This window comes from Myotis lucifugus, unplaced genomic scaffold (genome assembly GCF_000147115.1).
Source record: "Myotis lucifugus unplaced genomic scaffold, Myoluc2.0 scaffold_418, whole genome shotgun sequence".
NCBI lineage: Eukaryota > Metazoa > Chordata > Mammalia > Chiroptera > Vespertilionidae > Myotis > Myotis lucifugus.
The window spans coordinates 883,672-910,960 of NW_005871466.1; the positions used below are offsets into that span (position 1 = coordinate 883,672).

The 27,289-nt window shown below is 44.8% G+C and overlaps 1 protein-coding gene across 1 annotated transcript in view; it reads right to left on the minus strand.

Moving 5' to 3' along the window:
- Positions 1 to 7,839, minus strand: part of GALNTL5 (polypeptide N-acetylgalactosaminyltransferase like 5) — a 17,011-nt gene extending 9,172 nt beyond the window's left edge. Inside the window, exons 1-5 of the mRNA XM_006102564.3 lie at positions 7,560 to 7,839; positions 6,871 to 6,991; positions 4,775 to 4,941; positions 3,511 to 3,633; positions 2,729 to 2,978 (exon numbers count right to left, since the gene is read on the minus strand). Of these exons, the coding sequence (XP_006102626.1) occupies positions 2,729 to 2,978; positions 3,511 to 3,633; positions 4,775 to 4,941; positions 6,871 to 6,991; positions 7,560 to 7,839 (941 nt within the window). The remainder of the gene's footprint in view (positions 1 to 2,728; positions 2,979 to 3,510; positions 3,634 to 4,774; positions 4,942 to 6,870; positions 6,992 to 7,559) is intronic.
- Positions 7,840 to 27,289: the final 19,450 nt, after the last annotated feature.

The following is a 27,289-nucleotide window of genomic DNA, read 5'->3' on the forward strand; positions in this document are numbered from 1 at the left end:
TTCTTCCTCTTCTTAAAGGATACCTTTCAGCATTTCATATAATACTGGTTTGGTGGTGATGAACTCCTTTAGCTTTTTCTTATCTGTGAAGCTCTTTATCTAACCTTCAATTCTGAATGATAGCTTTGCTGGGTAAAGTAATCTTGGTTGTAGGTTCTTGGTATTCATCACTTGGAATATTTCTTGCCACTCCCTTCTGGCCTGCATAGTTTCTGTTGAGAAATCAGCTGACAGTCGTATGGGTACTCCCTTGTAGGTAACTGACTTTTTTTCTCTTGCTGCTTTTAAGATTCTTTGTCTTTTGCTCTTGGCATTTTAATTATGAAGTGTCTTGGTGTGGTCCTCTTTGGATTCCTTTTGTTTGGGGTTCTCTGCACTTCCTGGACTTGTAAGTCTATTTCTTTCACCAGGTAGGGGAAGTTTTCTGTCATTATTTCTTCAAATAGGTTTTCAATATCTTGCTCTCTCTCTTCTTCTGGCACCCCCATAATTCGGATGTTGGTACGCTTGAAGTTGTCCCAGAGGCTCCTTACACTATCTTCATATTTTTTAATTCTTTTTTCTTTTTGTTTTTCCGGTTGGGTGTTTTTTGCTTCTTCGTATTTCAAATCTTTGACTTGATTCTTGCAATCTTCTAGTTTGCTGTTGGAACTCTGTATAATATTCTTTATTTCAGTCAGTGTATGCTTAATTTCTAGTTGGTCCTTTTTCATAACCTCGAGGGTCTCACTAGATTTCTTGAGGGTCTCACTAAGTTTATCGGCAGTTTCTAGAGAATTCTTGAAAAACCTTAAAAGTGCGGTTTTGAACTCTATATCCAGTAGTTAGCTTTCCTCCATTTCTGTCATTTGTGACCTGTTTCTTTGTCTCCGCATTTTTTATGCTTCCCTGTGTTGATAGAGTGGCTTTGTGTGCTAGGTGTCCTATAGGGCCCAGTGGCTCAGCCTCCCCAATTACCTGAGGTGGACACTCTTGGTGCACCCCTTTGTGGGCTGTGTGCACAGACTTGTTGTAGTTAAGCCTTGATTATTGTAGGTATCACTGGGAGGGATTGACCTTCAGGCCAATTGGCTGTGAGAATCAGCTGTGTCTGCAGTGGGAGAACTTCTGTGCTGGAGACACCCTTCTGGGGCAAGACTTGCTTCAGTGGGGCTTTGGTGCTCACTGAGTGTGGTCAAATTCTTGATATATTTTGAAGATGGAACCAGCAGATTTGCTTATAGTGGAATGTGGGGTGTTGGGAGGGAAAGAGTCACTGTTGGCTCCAACGTTTTAGGCCTGGGTACTTGGAAGACAAACTTGCAGGGCACTGAGATGGGGAATGCTGTAGGTGGGGCAGGGTTTTGGTGGGAAGATTCTTTTGGGATGTGTATTCGGCATTCAAGTAGAGAGGCCAGTAATAGGATAGTTGGAGAGATGCATTTGGCATTCTGAGAGAGGTCAGGGCTGGAGACATAACTAATGGGCATCGTCAGTATAGGAGGATGAGATTCACTCTGAGGAGGGAGGGGGGAAGTGGAGAAGAGGACACGGGACCGAGACATGGACACCTCAACAGTAAGAGGTGGGAGAGGCCAAAACCGGTTTGGCTCAGTGGATAGAGCGTTGGCCTGTGGACTGAAAGGCCCCGGGTTCGATTCCAGTCAAGGGCATGTACCTGGGTTGCGGGCACATCCCCAGTAGAAGATGTGCAGGAGGCAGCTGATCGATGTTTCTCTCTCATCGGTGTTTCTAACTCTCTATCTCTCTCCCTTCCTCTCTGTAAAAAAATCAATAAAGATATATTTAAAAAAAAAAAGAGGTGGGAGAGAAGAGGCGGACTCGGCAGAGATGATGGGAAGGAGTAACAGTGAGGTGGGAGGAAGACCAGGAGGCCGTGGTGGTCAGGAGCCCAAGGGAAGCGTGCACGTACAAGAGAAGGAAGGGAGAGCTCAGCAGGCAGAGCAAGTGAGATGAGGACTGAGAACTGGACACTGGATTTAACAATGGGAAGGCCATTGACAAGTTTGGGTTTTTTTTGCGGTTGGGGGGGGGGGAGGCAAAGCCTGATTAAAGTGAGTTTAAGAGACAAGAGTAATAGAGGCAAAGATCAAGGACTTGCTAGGCTATAGTGTTAGAAAATTTACTCATGTGTTTTGTAAAACAAAGAGGTTAAAGGTAAAAGAAGAGAAGTGAGCTTGGTGTCAAAAGTTATTAGTAAATATGGAAAGGGACCTGGAGGCAGTCTCTCCAGAAATAGCCTCATCGATGCAGTTAAAAGTCACAATATTCAAATCATTCTCACAGTTAGAGGTTTCCCAGACCAATAATCTAGGAAAACCATGTTCATCTCAACCGATAGAAGCCCCTGGATACATATTTTAGAAACAGATGTGGCCTGTGGCAGAGACATCTACTTTTTCTCTCCACAGAGCTGGCATTTTGTTCATTGATCAGCATATACAACCTGCTACTGAGAGCCACGTCCACATTCTAATGATGGATCTTTGAGGCCAGGGGGATACTAACCACAGAGGTGTGGTGAACTGGGGTGACATGCTCATTTTCAGTGGAAGGAATTCAAAACCTACTCGGTTCTATTAGTATAGACGTCTAGAAACAAGATAAATAACAAAATATCATGAAGCTCAAGAAATTGAAGAAATAATCTCTGGACGCTTCTTTCCCCCACCCCCACCCCGCCCCAGGTACACATCTGCCATTTCCCCGTACCCTGAAGAAGTCTCACCGGATGGGTGTGGTGGGTCCTTCTGGTCCATCCATCTCATAAGAGAAAACAGTGTCCCATACAAATTGCAGATGCCAGTTGAAAGCTCCTCTTACAATAGGAGAGGGATAGTAGTTCAGTGTCAGGTGGTCAATGGAATCCACCATGGGACACACCACCATTTTGCGGTCCTTGGCGATGGCGGACAGCAAGGGCTCCAGCCAGACTCTGTTCACTTCACAGTGGCTGTCCAGGAACACCAGCACGTCCCCTGGGGAGGCAGGAACAGGCTCGTGTTCACCATGTGGATGAAACACCTCACAACCCAAGCCAAAGCCCAACACAACCAGTTTGTGGAATATTTGCTGTGTGTTTGTCTCTCAAGGTGCTTTCAATCCCACTGGGGGGAGAGAAGAGACACATATTTTGTACCAAAATATGGGACATCATCCACTACAGATGTGCAGAGGGAGCAGGGGAACCGCGGGTTAGAGAGTAGGTTTGGGGAAGATTCTAAAGAAGCAGGGAGAACTGAGCTAGCCTTCGATTAAAACTATTTTTTATCTGGGCTTTGACCACTCAGCTCAATTGAGCTGACATCGCCTACATATTTGAAATAACAAATAGATGTTTTGACTTTCAGTCAAAAGAAAATTAAATTCTCATGGGACTCAAATACAGGTCCAGGCTCTGTTTAGGCGCGTGGAGATGTGGAGGGCCTCTGGGGGGGGGGGGTTCTTTTCCGGGGAGGGGGGGTGGGGGGGACGCGGAAAGGCCTCATGTCCCCAGGGAAGTGTTCATACCTGAAGCTCGGGCCGCTCCAATCAGCCTGGCGCGAATCAGCCCCTCTCTCTTTGTGGTTCTTATGACTTTAATCTTTCCCCGAAACATTTCCAGGGGATAGTCTAGTTTTTCTTTCAAATCATCTGAGGGGAAGCAAGTGCAAGACTTGACAATGTGTAAACAATAACTGCAGAAATGAAAACAGCTGAGCACAATTTTTTTTAAATATATTTTATTGATTTTTTTACAGAGAGGAAGGGAGAGAGACAGAGAGCCAGAAACATCGATGAGAGAGAAACATAGATCAGCTGCCTTCTATACACCCGCACTGGGGATGTGCCTGCAACCAAGGTACATGCCCTTGACCGGAATCGAACCTGGGACCTTTGAGTCCGCAGGCAGACGCTCTATCCACTGAGCCAAACCGGTTAGGGCCTGAGCACAATTTTGATTGATTCCTAAAAACCATGGTAATCCGAGAGGTTCTCACTTGAAAGGAAAATGTTATTCTACGTGAGGAAGAGAAGGAAGAGCATTTCAGCACTGAAGTCGGCTGTAAATATCCTTTTGCTCCTAGTGACATAGCTCTATTTCAATAAATCACTCTGACAATTTTAATTGAAGCACGAGTTATGGTGTTTTGGAGCAGTCTGGCTTTATTACTTACAACTGCGCTTCTACCTGGGTGGTAACTCTTACCCAAGTTATCAAACCACTTGAGTCTCAGTTCCCTCGGTACCTAACAGTCGCTCAATATTTAGAGCAGCGGTTCTCAACCTTGGATGCACATTAGAATCACCTGGGAATCTTTTTAAAATCCTGATTTCTGGGCCTCATCCTCCGGAAATTGTTTCTTTGTTATGGGGTGGGGCCACAACATTAGTAACAAAGAAACAGAATTTCCGAAGGATGAGGCCCAGAAATCAGGATTTTAAAAAGATTCCCAGGTGATTCTAATGTGCAGCCAAGGTTGAGCACCACTGATCTAGATAATTCCAATTCACCCTTGCAGCCCTCAGTTTAGATGTCACTTCTTCCTGATTGTCATCAATGATCTCTAAAGCCCAGGTGGGTGCCCCTACGTTTACCTCATGGAAGCACTAACCACCCAATGTGCCCAATAATGTAAGACCGGTTCTTACACCCACACCAGCGTCGCAATAGCATGTAGCTCAGTGCCTGCCTCAACACCACCCAAAACTGTTGTGTACAATAACTCACATGCCAGCAGAGATAGCACTGCCTTCCAAGTGGATTAGGCAGACGACTAGTGTTCTGTCTTACCAAATTCGCTCATGTCATCTACCAAAATAACTTCTTCAAGGATCTGGTGTGGAGTGAGGGTCATGACACTGGACACTGTCCGAAACAAGGTATTGAATTCTTCATTGTGGAAACAAATGACAATGCTGGCGGTAGGTAGCCTGGCTGGGTAACGTTTTTTAAGACACCTGTAGGCATATATGAGAAGAAGAAAAATGATTCATGTTTTGGGATTGCAGCTAACCTGGTTTCAAACTATATTACAAAGCTATAGTAACCAAAACAATATGGTATTGGCATAAAAATAGACATGTGGATCAAAGAAACAGAATAGAGTCCAGAAATAAGCCCATGAATATATGCTCAATTAATTTATGACAAAGGAGGCAAGAATATACAATGGGGTAAAGACAGTCTCTTCTATAAATTGTGTTGGGAAAACTGGACAGCCACATGCAAAAGAATGAAACTGGACCACTATCTTACACCATACACAAAAATCAATTCAAAATAGATTAAAGACTTGAATTAAGACCAGAAAGCATAAAACTTCTAGAAGAAAACATAGGTGGTAAGCTCATTGAGATCAGTCTTGGTGATGATTGTTTGGTTTTGACAAAAATAAGGGCAACAAAAGCAAAAATAAATAAGTTGGACTGCATCAAACTAAAAAGCTTCTGCATTACAAAGGTGAGCCATTAATAAAATGAAAAGGTAACATAGTGAATGAGAGAAAATATTTGCAAATCATATACCTGGTAAGGGGCTATATCTAAACTATATAAAGAACTCACACAACTCAATGGCAAACAAACAATATGATTTGTTAAATGGGCAGAAGATCTGAATAGGTATTGTTCTAAAGAATACATACAGATGGCCAACAGGTACACAAAAAGATGCTCAACATCACTAATCATCAGGGAAATGCAGATCAAAACCAAAATGAGATATCCCCTCACACCTGTTAGAATGGCTGTTATAAAAAAGACAAGGAATAACAAGTGTTGGTGAGGCTGTGGAGAAAAGGGAGCCCTGGTGCTCAGTGGGTAGGAATGAATTTAAATTGGTGCAGCCACTATAGAAAACAGTATGGAGCTTCCTCCAAAGTTAAAAATAAAACTGCCACATGGTTCAACAATTCCATTATAGGTACTTATCTGAAGATAACAAAAACACTACCTCGAAAAGCTATCTGCACCCCCATGTTCATTACAGCATTACTTACAATAGCCAACACATGGAAACAATCCAGTGTCCACTGGTGGATGAATGGATTAAAAAAGGTTATAATAAAACCATAAAAAGTTCCATCAAAAAATGGAACCATAAAAAGAAGGAAATCTTGCCATTTGCAACAACATGGATGGACCTTGAGGGCATTATGCTAAGTAGAATAAGTCAGAAAAAGACAAATTCATATAATCTCACTTACATGTGGAATCTAAACAACAACTCCCATATCCTTCCCCCACTTACCCCCCCCCCCCCCCCCCGCCCGCCCGGAAAACCAAGCTCATAGATACAGGGAACCGATTGCTGGTTGCCAGAGGCAGAGGGTGGGTGAAATGAGTGAAAGGACCAGGTCAAAGATACAAACTCCCAGTTATAAAGTAAGTAAGTCCTGGGGTGTACAGACAGCATGGTGACTGTAGGTAATACCACTGTATTGCATATTTAAAAGTTGCAAGGAGAGCCTGGCCAGCGTGGCTCAGTGTTTGAGTGCCGACCCATGCAACAAGAGGTTGCTGGTTCAATGCCCAGGTTTCCGTCTTGATCCCCAGCAGGGGGTGTGCAGGAGGCAGCCAATCCATGTTGATGTTTCTTTCTCATTGATGTTTCTATCTCTCTTTCCCTCTCCCTTTCTCTCTTTATAAAATCAATGAAAACATATTTAAAAAAATAAAGATAAAAGTTGCGAGGAGAATTGATCTTAAAAGTTCTCACCACAAGAAAAAAATATATTTTGAAACGATGTATGGTGACTGATGTTAACTAAATTTATTGTGATTATTTTACAATATACACTAATATAAATTCATTATGTTGTACACCTAAAACTAATATAATGTGATATGTCAATTATATTTCAATACAAAAGAAATGGAGAAACATACATTTTATCTCTGGTATCTGGCACATCTCTCTGATTGCCCAAGCTTTTACTGATAATGGTATTAAGTCCATATAGTAAAATCCCATGAAGAAATTCTGGGTCCGAATAGTTAAAATTCTCATCTGTAAGAATAGGTAATTAGAGTCACTAAGTATTGGCTTACTACCATCACTTTGATATAGGGATGACATTGTTTACATATTTTTATTGATTTCAGAGAGGAAGGGAGAGGGAGAGATAGAAACAGCAATGATGAGAGAGAATCATTGATTGGCTGACTCCTGTATGCCCCCTACTGGGGATTGAGCCTGCAATCTGGGCATGTGCCCTTGATTGGAATCGAACCCGGGACCCTTCAATCCACAGAGCCATCCACTGAGCCAAACCAGCTAGGGCAAAGGGGTGATATTTTTTTAAAAGGGGTGATATTTTTAAGTCTACCTATTAAAATTTATCTTTTATGAAAAACAGAAAGCTACCTAAACAAATATAACAAACTGTATTTAAAAATTGTTAAATTCAGGTGCTAAATGTATACACACCTATTCTATTATTTTTTGTATACAGCATATAAAAATATTTCATAATTTAAAAATTGAATTGGTCTAAAAGGATATTCTCTCTTGCAAATATTAAATATATGACATATTTCCCCTTAAAATGGCTAACAGAGAAATTCAAAATAGTTACCTAATTTTAAAAATGGACGCCATTCTTCAGTTTGATCTTTGTTAGGTCTTTCAGTTCTTACATATTGTCCTGGTATTTGCCTTGAGCGTGGTATTTGCCCTGCGCTGTGGATAGCTTGCTGTTGCAACTTTTTATCAAGTTTCCAAATTGATGCAGGCGCCTGCGTTTTCTTCTGCCAGTTGCTCACATGATCATGGTGAAGATGTACATATAACAGAGCTGACAAGATCCCAAGTGTCAAGGTTCCACAGAGTAAACACAGGACTGTGACATTTCGCATTGTAAATCTAGCATTTTTTAGGGTCCATTTTTAAATTTCCTAAAGCAGAAGGATTTGGGAGAAGCTGTATTAGACATTTCAATGGTTTGTAGGGTCATCTACTTGACTTAAATTCCATTTTCAGCATTTTAAAAACAATCATTTTGCTATAGATGCTTATTATGTATTTTGATAAGATAGTATACTTTCTTCTATTATCAGCAACTCTTAAAACTGATATTCATAAGATTACAAAACATAAAAATGTGTAAGATGCTTATAAAACATATAATATAATTAGAAGTCACTGGTCGATACTCCTGAGCATGTAGTTAATAGAAATAATGTGAAAGGTTTACGCATCAGTCCATCTTGGGGTGATAGTCTCCATTTTAAAAATCTGATTTAACATCATTCAGACTGTTAAAAACATAAAAATACAATATCACATGCTGTGTGAATACAATATTCATACAATATTCACAACATGGGGAAATGGGCAGTGAAAACTGTGGTACAGCCCTGAGGGACGGTGAAATGGTGCACGGAGTTAGGTTGAATCTGTACATAAGGTACACATCCGTAGGAGTGCACCCTGGGGAGACTCTCACGAGACATGCATGAGCACGATTCTTGAAGTCATGTTTGTAATAGAAACAGGACACAGCTTATGTTTCTCTCTACAGAAGAACTGGTAAAGGGAGGCTGTTCCATCAATACTGGGAATGAACCAACTGCAGCTCTATGGATTAATATTGTGAAATATCAGAAACCAATGTTTTCCAAAAACAAATAGGGTCTGATGCTACCGATATACATTTGCAAAACATGAGAAGCAGTGCAATTGTTTATGGCCACACCATATCCAGCAAATAATGGGGTGGGGCAGGAGTGCACACAAATATACACAGGTTTAGCATAGTGATTGCTCCCATGGGGGAGGATCCAGGGGAGGAAAATGAGAGCTCCTAATGCTTAAAAAAGTACACACACACTCACACCACACACAGACACCCCTCTGAGCCCTGTCTAGGTCGCTCAGTTGGTTAGTGCGTTGTCCTGATATGCCAAGGTTGCAGGTTCAATCCCGCGTCAGGACACATATACGAATCAACCAATGAATGCATAACTAAGTACAACAATAAATCGATGTTTCTCTCTCTCCCTCTCTCACTCCAAAAATCAAATAATAAAGCTCTGAAGTGGATGTGTCAAAACAATGAAGTTTGACAAATCTTGGTGAGGTGTACATGGTGTGTGTGGTATTTTTCTCTATATTTCCCTTAGGTTGGAAATACTTCATAATTTATGAGATTAATTATGACTTCTGGCTCTTCTCCCTCATGTCTCTACTAGGGATGAAAGTAAAGCTGAAGCCCCAGGGCAAAGGAAACTAAGGAGAAAATAACATATGGGACTACATCAAAATAAAAAGCTTCTGCACAGCAAAAGAAGCCACCAACAAAATGAAAAGGGAGCCCACTGTGTGGGAGAACATATTTGGCAATGATACATCTGATAAAAGGTTAATCTCCAAAATATATAAGGAACTCATACACCTTAACAAAAGGAAGACAAACAATCCAACTAAAAAATGGGCAGAGGACCTAAACAAACACTTGTCCAAAGTGGACATACAGATGGCCAAGAGACATGAAAAAATGCTCTAAGTCACTGATCATCAGAGAGATGCAAATTAAAATGACAATGAGTATCACCTCACCTGTCAGAATGGCTACAATCAACAAATCAACAAATGACAAGTGCTGGAGAGGATGTGGAGAAAAGGGAACCCTCGTGCACTGCTGGTGGGAATGCAGACTGGTGCAGCCATTATGGAAAACAGTATGGAGGTTCCTTAAAAAATTAAATATGGAACTGCCATTGACCCAGTGATTCCATTTCTAGGAACATATCCTAAGAAACCTGAAACACCAATCAGAAAGAATGTATGCACCCCTATGGTCATAGCAGCACAATTTACAATAGCTAAGATCTGGAAACAGCCCAAGTGCCCATCAGTAGATGAGTGGATAAAAAGCTGTGGTACATTTACACCATGAAATACTATGTAGCTGTAAAAAAGAAGAATCTCTTACCCTTTGAGACAGCATGGAGGGAGCTGGAGAGTATCATGCTAAGTGAAATAAGTCAGTCAGAGAAAGACAAGTATCACATGATCTCACTTATATGTGGAACCACACTCATATGTGGAATCTAAGTAACAAAATAAACTGATGAACAGAGTGGATCCAGAGACATGGAAGCATGGGACAGAGTGCAGAATCTTGGCGGGAAGGTAGGGGAAGGTGGGTGAGTGGGAGGTAATCAACCAAAGACCTTGTATGCTTATATGTGTAACCCATGGACGCAGCTAGTGGGGTAGTGAAGGTCTGGGGCGGGGGGTGGGTGTGAGCTAGAGGGGGTCAATGGGGGGAAAAAGGGAACAAATGTAATACTTTCAATAATAAAAATTTAAAAAAATATATAAAACTAAAGCCTTGTCCAGGTGGCTCAGTTGGTTGGAATGTCATCCCATACACCCAAAGGTTGAGGGTTCGATTCCTGGTCAGGGCACATACCTAGGTTGTGGGTTTGAACCTGTTTGGGGTGCATGCGAGAGGCAACCAATGGATGTTTCTCTCACATCGATGTTTCGCTCTGTCTTTCCCTCTCTCTTCCACTTTCTCTAAAAATCAATGGAAAAATATCCTCGGGTGAGGATTAAAAAAATGAAAATAAAAATAATAGTAAAGCTAAAAACCCTCCTGGGGAAAGAATAGATAAAGGACTGCATGAGATTGTAGCACAGGTTTGGAAGACAGAAGGCTATGGACATGTGATAAAGATTTTAGATGGACAGAGGAAATCACAGTCCGAGCGCGTGGTGACAGGACCCTGAGGGGGGCCGAGTCCAGCAGATCCCCGAGCAGCTTGGGACGTGGAGGTACAGGCATGTCGGCCGACACATGGAGGGGCGGGTTCAGGAAAGGCCATGAGTTCACGTGCAGAACAGTCCATTCTCCCGCCCTGCCCTGCACAGACCCCGCAGACGGAAGCCTGCAGGGGCTGAGAACTGCAGAAGGCAACCTGGGGCTCAAGACCATCTGGCCCACATGGCCCTGTTTCCACCGCACACAGGGTCCTGGCAGCCAGCTTGTTGTACCCGAGGCAGCAGCCGGGAGAATTATTCCATGGTGAGAAGACAGGCCCCAGAGAAAACCTCCACATGCTGAAACGTGGGGGTGACCCACAGAGCGGCCGACGGCCGTGTGTCACCTCGAGGACACACACCTGTAGCCTGGGTCACACAGACTCCCAGAGATGCCAATCGGCGGTTAGCATCTCACTTTTCCATGGGAATGGAATGCTGCCACGAGTGAATGGTGTCCCCCAAACATCATATGTTGAAATACTAACGCTCACTGCCCACATTTGGAGATGGGGTCCCTGAATAAGGTCAGACGGGCGGGCCCTGATCCAATCTGATGGGTGTCCTTATACGAAGACCAGAAGAGACCCAGGGGTGCAAGCACAGAGGGAAGGCCATGGGAGGATGCCGCGAGAAGGTGGCCATCTGCAAGTCAAGGACAGGAGGTGCTGAGAATGAGACTCTAAAGTGGGATTTGGCCTGGCTTGTGTGGCTCAGTGGTTAGAACACCGGGCCTCGTATCAAAGGGTTGAGGGTTCGATTCCCAGGCAAGGGCACGTACCGAGGTTGCAGGTCTGGGTGTGTGTGGAGGCAACCAAGCGATATGAGTATGTCACATGAGGTTTCTCACTCTCTCCCTTCTTCCTTTCCTCCCTCCCTAAAAAAAATAAATGGAAAAAATATCCTCGGGTGAGGATTAACAAAAAAATAAAATGAAATGGGATTTGGGAGCTGGTCACTGCTCAGCTGGCGGCCCCGAGGACCCCACTGCTGGTGGAGAGGTGGCGTTCCCATCGCCCTGGAACGCTGTGGCAGGGTCCTCGTTACAACTCAGTGGCGGCCACCGGGATGGAATACTGGTGGGAAGGAATGTTCTGAGAGGCGGGGCGGGAGCAGCAATAAGTACACGGCCCAGATGGCTGTTGCTTGATGCTGTGGCGGCATTTGAAGAAGGCAGTGAAAGGCTGAGTGTGAGGCGTCACCACCAGAGGGCCTCCCGAATGGCATGGGAAGGGACTCAGCCCTACCTCCAGCTGGCAGGGCAGGCAGGGCCATGCCCAGGGCGTGTGAGTAAGGGCAGCAGAGTCCGGGGAAGGCTGACTTCTCAACCCTGGCTCTTCTTCCCAGGGGGGAAGGAGGCTCGGAGACTCAGGATGGGACGTCTGGGTGGGATCACGTCTGAAACCCTAGACCAGTGATGGCGAACCTTCTGAGCTCGGCGTGTCAGCATTTTGAAAAACCCTAACTTAACTCTGGCGCCGTGTCACATATAGAAATTTTTTGATCTTTGCAACCATAGTAAAACAAAGATTTATATTTTTGATATTTATTTTATATATTTAAATGTCATTTAACAAAGAAAAATCAACCAAAAAAATGAGTTCTCGTGTCACCTCTGACACGCGTGTCATAGGTTCGCCATCACTGCCCTAGACCCACAGGGACCCTCTGGGCCTACAGAAATGGCCCCTCCTCCCTGTCAGAGGCCAGCTCTCCCCCTCTGCTTGAGGGTGATGGAGAGGCCTCTGCTTTGCAAGGCAACATGTGTCCTCCATCCTCAGGCTCACCCCCCAGGTCCTCGCCTGGGCACCAGCTCAATGACTAGGGTCAAGTGACAACACAGCCTGGCCTGGGATGTGCTGGGCTGCTCAGGGAACGGAGAGTGTTCCCTGAGGAAGCAGGCAGCTCCACCAGCCCACCTGGCAGTCGGGGGCTGGGCCTGCGCTGAGGCCTGACCCCCCTGGGTCAAGGGAGGGGATATGAAGTTGGATGAGGGGAAGTTTGCTAATATGGGCGCATTCTCCCAGGACACAGTGTTTAACACCTTGACAAAGATCCTGGTTGCACAATAAATGCTTATTGATGGAATGAAGGACACTTTAAAAATGAGACATTTGATTATGCAAAGAAAAAGTATCCTATCTAATAAAGAAGGAATATGCTAATTGACCCTCACACATTGCAAAGATGGTGGCACCCACAGCCAATAAGGAGGGAATATGCTAATTGACCGTCACACCCTCAAAGATGGCGGCGACCACAATTACAAGATGGCTGGCAGGGGAGGGCAGTTGTGGACGATCAGGCCAGCAGGGGAGGGCAGTTAGGAGCAACCAGGCCTGAAGGGGAGGGCAGTTGGGGGGGACCAGGCCTGCAGGGGAGGGCAGTTAGGGGTGACCAGGCCAGCAGGGGAAGGCAGTTGGGGGTGACCAGGCCGGCAGAAGAGCGCAGTTGGGGGCGATTGGGCCAGCAGGGGAGCAGTTAGGTGTCTATCAGGCTGGCAGGGGAGTGGTTAGGGTGTAATCAGGCAGGCAGGCAGGTGAGCGGTTGGGAGCCAGCAGTCCTGGATTGTGAGAGGGATGTCCGCCTGTGGGATCGGGCCTAAACCAGCAGGCGGACATCCCCTGAGGGGTCCCAGATTAGAGAGGGTGCAGGCTGGGCTGAGTGACACCCCCCCTGCATGAATTTCGTGCACCAGGCCTCTAGTCAAATATATAAGAGAAGATAACTTCTAATTGGGGGAAATGGGTGGATTAAAACAACTGAAAACAGAACAAAGCTTTTTCCACTTAAATGGCCACCATATCTTCCTGTTAAATGTCTAAACTCTGAGGAACTTTCATCTTAACTTTCTCCAAAAACTAAAAGCAACTGGAAACTAGTTAAAAGAGGATATAGGTGAGGAGCCAATTAAATTTAATATAGAAAATACACACTTGCATTAGTATAATAGGATTATTACTGAAAAATAAAATAAGTCCATTTTCTCTAGAGGGGCCTAATATATTAAGAATATTTGGGCCCCACCAGTGTGGCTCAGTGGTTGAGCATCCACCTATGAACCAGGAGGTTGCGGGCTCCATCCCCAGTAGGGGGGTGTACAGCAGACAGCCATCGGTGATGTTTCTATCTCTTTCTCCCTCTCCCTTCCTCTCTCTGAAATCTATTTTTTTTAAAAAATAAAAAAATAATATTTGGGGGAATTATCTTTAGGTGTGAACATTTATAAAAATATACCTCCCCAATATTCTTATTTTACTAACTAGTGGCCCAATGCACGGATTCATGCACATTGAAAGGACATTAATTAGAAGAAATATTTTAATATCACTATTTGTCCTTTCTCAATAATAGAAGTGCCAGAGATGAAAGAAAACTAGTAAAATGTATATGAAAATAATATATAAATTGATTAATAAATAAACAATAACAACATGCTATAACAATAAAGACATGACCTAAAAACAACAAAAACATGATATAAAACAAAAAAAAACATGATATAAAAACATCGATAAAAACAATGACTGATAAATTGATTAAACTTATTGTAATATCTCCCTGTACACCACATTAAGAGTAAAAATACTTTCAGAGTGCTTGACTAATTTCCCTGGTGATGAAGTATTTGCAACTTTAACATCACACACTCTTCAAACTCGAGAGAAAGCAACATGTAACTGACCATGTTCGAAAACGGGTTCAGGTAGGAATATTCCTACTCTGTCTAGAGTTTGTCTTTGTGATTTATTAATAGTCATTGCAAGTGCTGGCATCACGGGAAACTGTCTTCAAATTAATTTAAATGGGAGGCCAGTGTCAGACAGGGACAAATCAATTCTTGGAATCAGAACAACCTCTCCTTCCACAGATCTTGTTAATACTTCAGCTTCGATTATATTAGGTCAAAATCTTGTGATAATAAATCTAGTACTATTACAGAGACTCATTTACTGTTACGATTTCTCATTAGCATGATGATTGCGGCCTACTTTCCATTTTAATTTATGACACAGCATTCCCGGAGGAGTAATACTATTAAGAAATTCGATGGAAATTTTTCCTTTTCGGCATCATCTGTTGAATCGATGGAATCATGAATGGATGGAATCATCACTCAATGCACCAGTCAACATTTATTTTTAAATTGCCAGTGCACGTTATATGTATCGGCCAGTCAGTTGGTCGGATGGTTGGATGGTCGGATGGTCGGATGGACGTGTTGTCGGTCACTTAGCCTTTTATATATATAGCTTTGTTTTCTTTTTATTATTATTATGTTTTAATCCTCACCTGAGGACATGCTTAGAGAGGAGGGGAAAGTGACAGGGAGAGAGGGAGGAAAGGAGAGAGAGAGAGAGAGAAACATCAATGTGAGAGAGAAACATTGATCAATTGCTTTCTGTGCCAGGGATACAACCCGCAACCCAGGTATATGCCTGACAGGGAATGGAACCAGCAACCTTTCCATGCACAGGATGATGCTCAACCAACTGAGCCATTTCAGCCAGGCTATTACATTTTCTTAAAGCAAAGTTCCCACAGTGTCTGGAATGTGTCATTGCCTGCCCCCTTCCCTCACCCCACCCCATCTCCCACACTCCCCCAAAATACACAGAAAACCTCTCCTACCCAAAACAACAGATTCGGGAGGTCTGTGATCAGCTTTTCATCTCTGTCTCCTCAGAAGGAAATCATGGTCAATTATTGTCTTCTCTAAAATATGCTGACTTCACAAGCTAGAAAAATATAGACTTTGTAAAACATATTTCAGCGATCACTTAAATGAATAGCAAACAAAATTTTAAATGCATTTAAAAAAACCCTGAGCATGAATTAACATGCACGCCTGCATATACACCCACTGAGGAACCAAAACCCGAAGGTAAGTCTGGAGCTAGTTGCTGAGTTGGTTTTAAAATGTGAGTCTTTACCATCAGGACAACATGATCACGCTTTAGATAATGTCACGACTAATTATTCTGTAAATAAGTGTATGTAACCCTCCCTTGCCTAGGACAATATTAGTACCGATCTCCACACAAGACCTATGGCTTTCTCACAGCACGAAGGGCTTTTCCCCCCTATTTAATCTTTCTAAGTAAATGATACCTTCACTTGGTATAAATCTTAAGAAGGACAAAGGGTTACATAATGAATATTAGCCCTGATTTTCAAGAACTGAAGTCACTGTGATGCCCTCTAGGGTGGTGATAAAACCTTAAAAAAAAGATCTTCCGAACCCTAACCCCGTTCGAGAGTCAGCGATTCCATGCGCTGCTTCCATTGATCCCGCGTGGAGAATCCGCCCCCGTTTCTGTTCCGCCCCCAGCGCCCTGAGCTCACCTTTCCCGCTGAGACCGCCTCTCCAGCTACTTTGTAATAGGAGTGTTTTCTAGGTTGAGTCCGAGGCGGAATTGGGCGGGAATGTGTGCTGAGAGATCTGGAAGATGGAATTCGTTTCTGAATGGTTGGATGGTGCCTGAATTTGAGCAAATACCAGACTGGCCTGGCTGTGCTGCCCGCACCCAGCGGCCTCACAAAGCCCGGTGACATCACACAGGGGCCCCAGCCCCGCGGCCCCTGCCTGGGAGCCCCAGCCCCCTGGCCCCTGCCTGGGAGCCCCAGCCAGCAGGCGGAACCCAGGAGTGCCAGAGTCCATAGGGTCCTCCAGAGAGTCAGCATCCTCACGCCCCAGCCGAGGAAATGGGAAAAGTCTCCTAGGGGGAAAGCCCAAAACCTAGCCTCTCTTACATTTTTAACTCCTTTTTAAAATTTTATTTTAGCCCTGGCTCGTTTTGCTCAGTGGATAGAGCATTGGCCTGCAGACCGAGGAGTCCTGGGTTCAATTCCAGCCAAGGGCAGATGCCCAGATTGTGGGCTCAATCCCCAGTGGGGGGCATGCAGGAGGCAGCGGATCAATGATTCTTTCTCATCATTGATGTTTCTCTCTCTCTCTCCCTCTCCCTTTCTCTCTGAAATCAATAAAAGAAATACTTTTTTTAAAAAAAATTATTTTAGAGAGAGAGGAAGCAGGGGTGGGGGAAGAAACATCAATTTGTTTTCTGCTTATTTATGCATTCATTGGTTGCTTCTGTGTGTACTCTGACCGGAGGTTGAACCCAACACTTTGGCATATTGGGACGATGCTCTAACCAACTACCTGGACAGAATTAATTCTTTTGAAATAAACTTAAAAGAACAAGCTTTCAACCTACCGCAATCAACTTAAAGATGAGCCAAAGGGTCATTGGGCCGCCTTTTAACTTTTTACTCTACATTACTCAACATTTAGATGTTAGCAGATGTGTTCGGCCAAATGCTTGTGAAATTTCCTCTTTCTTGGCATGTCTGAGCAGATCCGACCCTCCCCCGGTTGAGAGGCTGACTCAGTGTTTTGCTTGGGACCAGACATCTGCTTCCAAGTATGTGAGAGGGCAGGGCGGGGCCTCCTGATACCTCTCTGCCCAGCTGTGGTGGCAATAATGACCTCCAAGCACAGCTCAGTCGCCTTTGGAAAGGCTCACAGGGAAGGTCCTTCTTTGTCCCTTCATAATAAGAGTAACATTCAAAAGAAACCTTTATTCATAATAACCCTCAGCTGGAAACAACCCAATGTCATCAGTAGTAGAAGGGGTAAATTGTGGTCATTCCTATAATGAAATGCAAAACAGCAGCACACGACTGAACCACAGCCACACGCAACAACATGGAAGAATCTTGCAGCCATAATATTGAACAATAGGAGCCAGACAGAGGAGTTCATAGTCCTGTTTCTATAAAGCTCGAGAAGAGGCACAATTAATCTAGAGTGACAGCCCCCGGAGCAGCGGCCGCCCGAGGCTGGGGTTGGGACTGCTTGTTTCTGAGACACGCCAAGAGTAAGCCTTCCAGAATGGTCTGCGTTTCCTTGGTCTGGGCGAAGGCTTCATGAAAGTCAGATACAAACTTGCATTGGGCTGTTCATGGAAGACTGTGCATTTCACTGTATGCATGTCACGTCCTCAAAAAATTAAGGAGGAAAAAGTGAGTAGGCACCATTTTTTGACAAAAGGACAGGAGATATGGGTCCTCCCCGGGAGTTGCTGAAGAGTGACGAGGGAGCTAGAGTCCCCAGGCAGGACCTGGGAAAGGTGAAAGGTAAAACGTGCATTGCGTGGCTGCACCGGGAGTCAAGGTTAGAACCTGGCCAGGAGTCAGGGGCACAGCTGTCAGAGCTGATTCATGAGGGGAGAGGACACCGTAACAAAACAAAAGGCTTAGAGCTTAGAGCAAAGGCACAGCATAAGGCAGGTAGCCGGCAGGACAGGGAGGAGGGCGGGAAGACGGGGGACGGGGGAGAGCAAGGCGAATGTGCAAGAAACTTCTGGAACTTTCCCTGTGGCTAAAAGGAAATTAGAAGGCTGACACGGGGCATGTTTCTCTCCGATTAGTAGCCTTGCATTTTAGTCAATTCTAATTAAACAATTACAAGGGGAAACGAAGTGGCTCTGAGCTTTATTCTTAGGTTGAGAAGGAAAAGAAAGACCCTGATGGGGAAGGCACAGAAGATACAAAACTCCCTTCTGTTAAGAGAGGTAACACTTCGCCCTAGCCGGTTTGGCTCGGTGGATGGAGCGTCGACCTGCGGACTGAAGGGTCCCAGGTTCGATTCCGGTCAAGGGCACATGCCCAGGTTGCAGGCTCGATCCCCAGTGGGGAGCATGTAGGAGGCAGCCAATCGATTCTCTCTCATCATTGATGTTTCTATCTATCTCCCCCTCTTCCTTCCTCTCTGAAATTAATAAAAAATAAAAGAAAGAGAGGTAACACTTCAAACCCAGAGAGCCAGGAAAACCTTATTCTTTCTGGTCCTATGTCTCCCGAGAGGAAAAAGCAATGCTTAAAACAAGGGGTAGAGAAGCGGAAATGAGGAATACAAATGAAAAGAAAACAGGCCCAAACATTTGAGTATAAATCTGCCAATTATTACAAACCATCCCAAGCATTTCAGCCTTTGGAGGGCAGGGCCCCAGTCTCACCTGCCCTGTGTTCCATGATGCTGTGCCTAACACGTGGTAGGTGCTAGCAGATATTCACTAAATAAATTCCCAAATAATTATAATACTTAAGACAGAGAAATTAGTAAATAATGCTAAAATGTGAATATGTTTTATGGGGGGAAAGGAAACAAAAGGAAGGAAGAGGGGGAAAAGGAGTTAAAAGTTAATCAAGTGACTTTAGTCTCAGTCCTGCCTGGCTCCCTCCAACCAGCCCAATTGGGCTCATTACCCCAAACCCCTTTGTCTTTCTTTGCGCCAGAGAGAAAGGCCTGCAGACCTCCCAGCGCGCCACTCTGACCTCTAAGTTCCTCCTATGCTATTGGTCACACTTGCCAACCTGTGCTCTCCCTTGTCTTCAGCGCCTTCAGAAGAATCCAGTCCGCATCCACTCTGTTCTCCCAACCCCCTCCCCGGCCAGCCATTGAGATCATCGTTTCGTATCCGATCATCTCAGGAACCAGCATTTTCCCCAATAACCATGCAGTGAGCTCTTCCCATGGGAGTGGGTGGTTATTTTAGGAAACTCACATGCAGGGGTTTTGTTTGTTTGCTTTATTCTGTGTTTTTTTTTTTTAATATATATATATATTTTATTTCAAAGAGTAAGGGAAAGGGAGAGAGAGAGAGACAGAAACATCAATGATGAGAGAGAATCATCAATTGGCTGCCCCCTGCACCACAACCCAGGCATGTGCCCTGACCAGGAATCTAACTGTGACCTCCTGGTTCATAGGTCCATGCTCAACCACTGAGCCACACCAGCCGGGTACAAGCAGGATTTTAATTTGAGAGGTTCCCTTTAGAAATGTATGACTTGCCGTCTTAAAGGGTGGGGGATTACTGTGGACTCAGGGCTGGGGGTGTGGGGTTGGGGTGGAGGCATGATCTGGTAATAAATTTCAGGCAGTGGCCTTCCCTAGCCGTATATCCAAGGGGGACCATCTTATATGACAGCATGCTGACTGCTTCTATTCTATGCCAATGTTTTATTTATTTGACTCAAGGTTATAACATCTCTATATATAAAAGCCCAGCGACCAGAATGGCAGAACGACTGGAACAACCGGTGGCTATGACGCACACTGTGGCAGCCAACCAGCCTGATCCGGGCCCTGATCGTCCCCCAGCGCCCAGATCAGGGCGGGGCCGGCCGCCAACTGCCCACAGTCCCTCCCCCTGCTGGCCCAGCCTGATGGGCCCCCATCCAGCTGGGCCAGCCAGACCCCACCTGTGCACAAATTCGTGCACCTGGCCTCTGGTTTAATATAAGACAAAGAAGTGTATAAGCAATGGTAAATTGTGACTATTTAGAAGTTGGGGAAAGTGGTTTTCATTTGCCTCCTGGTTGAAGTAGCTGCAGGTGCTGTGCATTGAAACCTGAGCTGGGCTACACCACAGACACAGAAGGGCCCTAAACCTGGAGCAGCTCACGTCTTCAACAGGGAAAAGACATTGCTCAGGACATTGGTTCAAACTCTATGAATAGATCCGGCAAAGGAGGCAGTTCCCCTGGAAAAGTAACAGCAGAACTGCTTCTGGCAGATGTGGCTCAGTAGCATGTTGAGTGAATGATTGCTTTTGTTTTCACTTAATTAACACACACACACACACACACACACACACACAAACACAACTTTGTTTCTGGGAATGTTAAGAACATCTGTTGGCCCTAGCCAGTTTGGTTCAGTGGATAAAGCATCGTTGCAGACCAAAGGATCCCAGGTTCAATTCTGGTCAAGGGCACGTACCTTGGTTGCAGGCTCCCCCCCGGCCTGGGCCCTGGTCGGGGCTTGTGCAGGAGACAACCAATCAATGTGTTTCTCTCACATCAATATTTCTCTCTGTCTTTCTCTCTTCCATTCTCCCTAAAAATCAATGGAAAAATATCCTCGGGTGAAGATTAACAACAACAAAGAATATCAGTAGGACAAAGATGCTCTAAAGATAAGAATTACATAAACCTTCAGTTAGTTATTCAAAATATTAATGATTCAATGATGAATGGTCCATTTGGAGACTTTTTATGCTGTAGCTTGGTTCAATGCCAAATTATAACCATCTCAGGCAGCATATTCACAATGGCTAACGTGTGGAAGTAACCCAAGTGCTCATCGGTGGGTGAGTGGATAAGCCACATGTGAATATTTTTCAGCCTGAAAAAGGAAGGGCATTCTGGCACATGCTACAACACGGATGAATCTTGAGGACATCATGCTAAGTGAAATAAGCCAGTTACAAAAAGACAAGTATTGTATGGTTTCACTTAAAGGAGATTTGTAGAGTCGTCAAAATCACAGAGACAGAAAGTGGAATGGTGGTTGCCAGGGTGGGGGTGGGAGGGGAGGACGGGGTATTAGTGCTCAAGTTTACAAGATGACAAGAGTTAGGGGGACGAATGGTGGTGATGGTTGCACAACATTATGAATGTAGTGTTTTACACCCCTGAACCGTACACTTAAAAATGGTCAAGATGATCAAGTTAATGTTATGTGTATTTTATCAGTAAGCGTGCGGGGAGTACACAGGTGATTTATATCCTGTGCCTCACGCTGAGAAAACCTCCCACATCCACTGTTGTTCTTGGTGCGCTTATTAAAGCGTGGTTTCACTTCCTTTCCGCACACTTTTGGCTTCCTGTTGACTTCCTGTCCCACTTGCTTTGCAGCTTTCACTTCTGGCTCGGTTAGGCCGCTCTGTCCTGGACGTCATCTTTGGAAGGAAAGCAATAACGTACAACCCTAATATATCGCCTGCGTATTTTTGTCTTAGTGAAAACAGCCAATGAGCACTGCAGCATTTTCCCCTTTAATTCAAGTAGCTGTTCAATATCAGCTATGTCGGGCTCTGTAGATGTCAGGGTTACTCAACTCCTTCTCTTACTGGGAGATAAAAGGGGGAAGTTTTATTAGAAACTGTGCGGAGCCACGTGCCTCGAAGGACTCGGTCAAACCGTGCAGAACGCGAGCTCCGCTGGGGGCTGAGAGAGAGCAGCTGTTCCCTGTTCCCTCTTCCTCTCCCTTCCTTCCACCTGCCTCTCCTTCTCTTTGCCTGTTGTTTGCAGTCAGGTGCAGACCCACCTGCTCAGGGTCTGTGCCCTGCTCCACCCTCTGTCCCCCTCACGATCCTCAGGTCCCTACTCGAAGGAGAGGGCGAGGCAGGAGATTCCTGCAACTGCCGAGAAGTGGTTGCTGAGTCCTAGCCACTGGAGGGAAAACTCCGAAGTTCTGCCAGTGCTGGTTTTCTCACAGTGACATCTTTCTTCTTTAGGCATCTAGGTGCCTTTAATTTCTGTATTTTTTTCTCACTCCCCTCTAATCCCATTTATTACTTCGTTGCTTTTCTTTGTTTCAAACAAAGCAAGAGTATAATGTTCAGTATACTCTTGTATGAGGGGTGACTTTCATAATTTAAGAAGTTGAACGGTGTATCCTTTCTTTCATCTCAGCAACCAGCTAGCAGGCCTCCGTGGAAGGTGCCCACTACCCCCCCCCCCCCCCCCCCGGCCCTCTGCACCCAGCGTGGAGCCTGTGAGGACCTTGGCGACCCGCTCGAGGGTCAGACAGGCCGGGCGATGTCAGGGTCAGGGCTGTGGTGCTGCCATCTTGGGCCTCGATCCCTGGAAACAGGGGTGCAGAAGCCGGCCTCCCGAGGTGGCTGTCATCATTAAACTCAAACATCATGCCGGGCACCCAGCACGTACTCCCCCTGGCTGCCCGAGGAAGGGCAGGTGAGGAAGAGGAAGGTAAAGAGCTCTGGGGGACAGTGGGGTGTCGAGTGGCCCAATCCTTTTGTGAGTGACTTGGCAATAGTGGGGAAGTGGGAGAAACCAAACAACATGACCCAGCAGCCTTCCCTAGGGTGTGCCCCAGGGATGCCCTCATGCAGACGCCAGGGGAAGAATGCTCACATGTTCGCTGTGAGAAAACTCAAAACCATGTCCACAGCCCAGAATGAGAGAATGGTTCATGCAGAGTGGTTTTCATTCGATCCATGGGACACAGAAGAGGAGCATGAACGAATGGGCGCCCCCCGGAGACACTTCTCAGGGAGACGAGCAGTTGTGAGAGATGCACCCAACATTTTCAGAAAGTCTAAAAAACGCAGCCCCGCGGTTTGTGGTGCATTGGTACCCACACATGTGGAACACCATAACAATACATATGGGAGTGATAAGTACAAAGTCAGAATAATGGTCGCCTTGGGGAGGGGAGAGGCAGGAAGGGAGGCTCCACAAGGGCCCTCAACGGGATCTCCTTCAGTTTTTAAAAGATCTAAAGTAAATATGGGGCCAAACGTTAAGATTGGATAAAGCTGGTGTGTGACCGTGTGGTCATTTTTATATCATTCTCTAGATGCTTTTCACAAGTGTGTAATATTTAATAATAGAAACAATGTAAAGTTCTATTCAAGTCATAGGATTCAAAGACATCGATTGATTACTTATAATTCTTCATTGTATCTATTTAAGACAATGGGTGTGTTTTATTTCACAGACGGCCCACAAGAGGGAGACCTAGAACAATTCAGCACCAGATGTGTGTGTGTGTGTGTGTGTGTGTGTGTGCGCGTGTGTGTGTGTGTGTGTGTGTGTGTGTGTGTGTGTAGGTGTATATAATGACCAGGGATTGGCATCTTTGCAAGTTTTGCCGAGTGCCGCTGTAACCAGGGATTGTCCCAGGCTCCATCTGCCTGAGGTCAAAGTCAGGTCACTTTTGACATATCCCCACATCTGCAGGATGACCACTTGTGGTAAAGAACACACATCCCTTGCCTGACCGGTGTGGCTCAGTGGTTAAGTGTCGATCCATGCACCAGGAGGTCACTGGTTCCATTCCCTGTCAGGACACATGCCTGTTTCGGGCTCAATCCCCAGGAAGGGGCATTCAGGAGGCAGCCTGTCAATGATGTTTCTTTCATTGATGTTTCTCTCTTTCTATCCCTCTCCCTTCCCCTCTCTCTAAAAATCAATTAAAAAAATTTTTTTAAAGCGAAGGCATCCCAGGTTGCAGTGATACACTGTGCAGTGTTTGAAAAATGCAATGTAATGAGACGTTTGCAGAGTAAAGAGTCTGTAGCAGCGAGAAGGGAAAGTACCAGCAGAGTGCAGATGAACGGGGCACGCACAGCATCCTCCGGCCCCGCGGCTGGTGCTTGGGGTCCGCTCCCGGGACCAGCACAGAAACCAGGGGCTCCTGCTGCTTCGCCACGGAGCACAGAGAACCCCGACGCAGCCATTCCTATCACAGGCCGGACCCCGTGAAGAGCGCGCTGTCCCCTGGCTGTCATGCACACTTATCGGAGGAGCCCCTCAAAGATTTACCTGTGTTTTGGGGTTTACAAGCTTTCCCATGAGTACCTCTGCAACTCTACTTTCTAAAATCAGGTGCCAAAGGTTTTATTAAAACTTGTGGAGGATATAGAACTTTTATAACGTCTATTCACTGGTGTCTTCATGAGCCGGAGAGAAACTGCCACCATTTTTGGTCATTACTGTTTTGTGCCTCGTCACCTGCAGGAGGGCAGGCTCCCCCCGCTCCCCGCCACTTCAATAGCAATGCCATCGCCAGTAGCAGATGCTGTGTCTGCTACATCACTGGCTCAAAACAACGTTTGTTAAATTAACGCTGTGGTCAAGCATCCACTGAGAATTGAATGGATAAGCAAAATGCAGTCTGATCATCAGGGGGATGTTACTCAGCCTGCGAATGGAGGTGGTCCTGTCAGGCCAGAACGCGGCGGAGCCTGGAGGACACGCCGCATGGCATAAGCCAGACACAGAAAGATGAGAGCTGCGTGATTCCACTTAGATGAGGCCCCCTAGAGCAGCGGTTCTCAACCTGTGGGTCGCGACCCCTTTGGGCGTCGAACAACCCTTTCACAGGGGTCGCCTAAGACCATCGGAAAACACATATTTTCCATGGTGTTAGGAACCGAGACACCGCTCCTCTATCCGTCTCCAGGCGGGTCCACCCACATGCAGATACGCCCACATACGAGTACCCAGCGTGATGACATCATCACGCCAACCCCATCACATACACCCCATACAAATACAGGTGTATGTGACAGGGTTGGCGCCATAATGTACTTATGCGGACCAGTCACACATGTGTAGAGAGCAGCTACTGTGTAGAAAGCAGCTGCTGTGTTGAAAGCAGCTACTCTGTGAAAAGCAGCTACTGTGTTGAAAGCAGTAGTATTCGAGGTAAAATGACACTTCATGAATTATAATTACTGGGTAAATGTAAAATCATGTACTGTAAAATCATCTACTGCAAAAAAAAAAAATATCTGTACCATGGGAACTTAATCTGGATGCTGATCGGTCTTTTTATATTCAGCTGTGGTTGATGTGAAAACTGCCCCCTTGTGATAGTAACAGGTATGTAAAAAAACAACACAGAGAATGGTAAACCATAGGTAACTTTACTGAACTGTATTTTTTTAAAATATATTTTATTGATTTTTTACAGAGAGGAAGGGAGTGGGATAGAGAGTTAGAAACATAGATGAGAGAGAAACATCGATCAGCTGCCTCCTGCACACCGCCTACTGGGGATGTGCCTGCAACCAAGGTACATGTCCTTGACTGGAATCGAACCCGGGACCCTTCAGTCCGCAGGCCGACGCTCTATCCACTGAGCCAAACCAGTTAGGGCTTAATGAACTGTATTGACTGAACTATGCCATGTATCATCTTTTGTATTATTAAAGCTATTGTTATATATTATTTTCATTAGCAAACCATCCCATGACAATGGATCGTGTAGAGAAGAACGTTAAGAAAAGAAAATATAGTGAGGATTTTTTACAGTATGGTTTTACCTCAATAATTACAGCACGAATTGAGAAACCGCAATGTGTTATTTGTTGTGAAGTTCTATCAGCCGAATCTATGAAGCCGAACAAACTAAAACACCATTTTGATAGCAAGCATCTGAGCCTTGCCAGCAAGGATACCAACTATTTTAGAAGCAAAGCTGATGGACTCAAGAAAGCCAGACTTGACACTGGTGGCAAGTACCACAAACAAAACGTAGCAGCCGTTGAAGCTTCATATTTGGTGGCACTCAGAATCGCCAGAGCTATGAAACCTCACACCATTGCTGAGGATTTACTGTTGCCAGCGGCCAAAGACATTGTTCTAGTTATGACTGGAGACAAATTTGTTACGAAATGGAGTGCAATTTCCTTATCTAACGACACTGCCCGCAGAAGAATAGATGACATGTCTGCTGATATTCTTGATCAGGTAATCCAGGAACTTAAATCTGCTCCACTTCCAATATTTAGTATCCAGCTTGATGAATCTACAGACATTGCAAACTGTTCACAGTTACTGGTTTACATGAGGTATATAAATGATGGCGACTTTAAAGATGAGTTTCTTTTTTGCAAACCTTTTGAAATGACAACTACTGCACGTGATGTATTTGACACAGTTGGCTCATTTCTGAAAGAGGATAAGATCTCTTGGGAAAAGGTTTGTGGTGTTGGCACAGATGGTGCTCCAGCTATGCTAGGATGTCAATCTGGATTTCAACTTTTGGTACTGAATGAGTCACCAAAAGTCATCGGAACTCACTGTATGATTCATTGGCAAATATTAGCAATGAAGATGCTGCCATAAGAGTTACAAGAAGTAATGAAAAGCGTCATAAGTTGGGTCAATTTTGTAAAGGCGAGCACTTTAAACAGTTGACTGTTTTCACAACTGTGCAATGAGTTGGATGCACCGAACAATGCTCTGCTTTTTCACACTGAAGCGAGATGGTTGTTGAGAGGAAAAATTTTAAAACGTGTTTTTGAGCTTCATGATGAACTCAAAATGTTTTTTAATCAGAAAGCAAGACCTCAGTTTGAAGCACTTTTCGGAGATAAAAGTGAACTGCAGAAAATAGCTTACTTGGTTGACATCTTTGCCATCTTGAATGAGTTAAATTTATCACTGTAAGGACCAAATGCAACATGCCTCGATTTGTCTGCAAAGATCCGATCATTCCAAATGAAACTTCAGCCTTGGCAAAAAAAATTTGGATGAAAATAAAATTTACATGTTGCCTACCTTATCTGCTTTCTTTGAGGAACATGACATTGAATCAGACAAAAGGATTATGATGATAATTTCTGTGAAAGAACACTTGCACATGCTTGCAGACCAAATTTCATCGTACTTTCCAAATCTACCTGACAACCCATTTGCACTTGCCAGAGGCCCATTCACAAAATTGAAGATGTTCCTGAGACAGCACAAGAGGAGTTCATTGAACTTATTAACAATGATGCAGCAAGAACTGATTTATCTACAATGCCAGTTACAAAATTCTGGATCAAGTGTTTGCAGTCATATCCTGTTCTGTCTCAGACTGTGTTGCGCCTTTTTCTTCCATTTCCAACAACATATCTTTGTGAAACAGGGTTTTCCAGCTTGTTGGTTATCAAGTCTAAATACAGAAGTAGACTTGTTGTGGAAGATGATCTTCATTGTGCTCTTGCA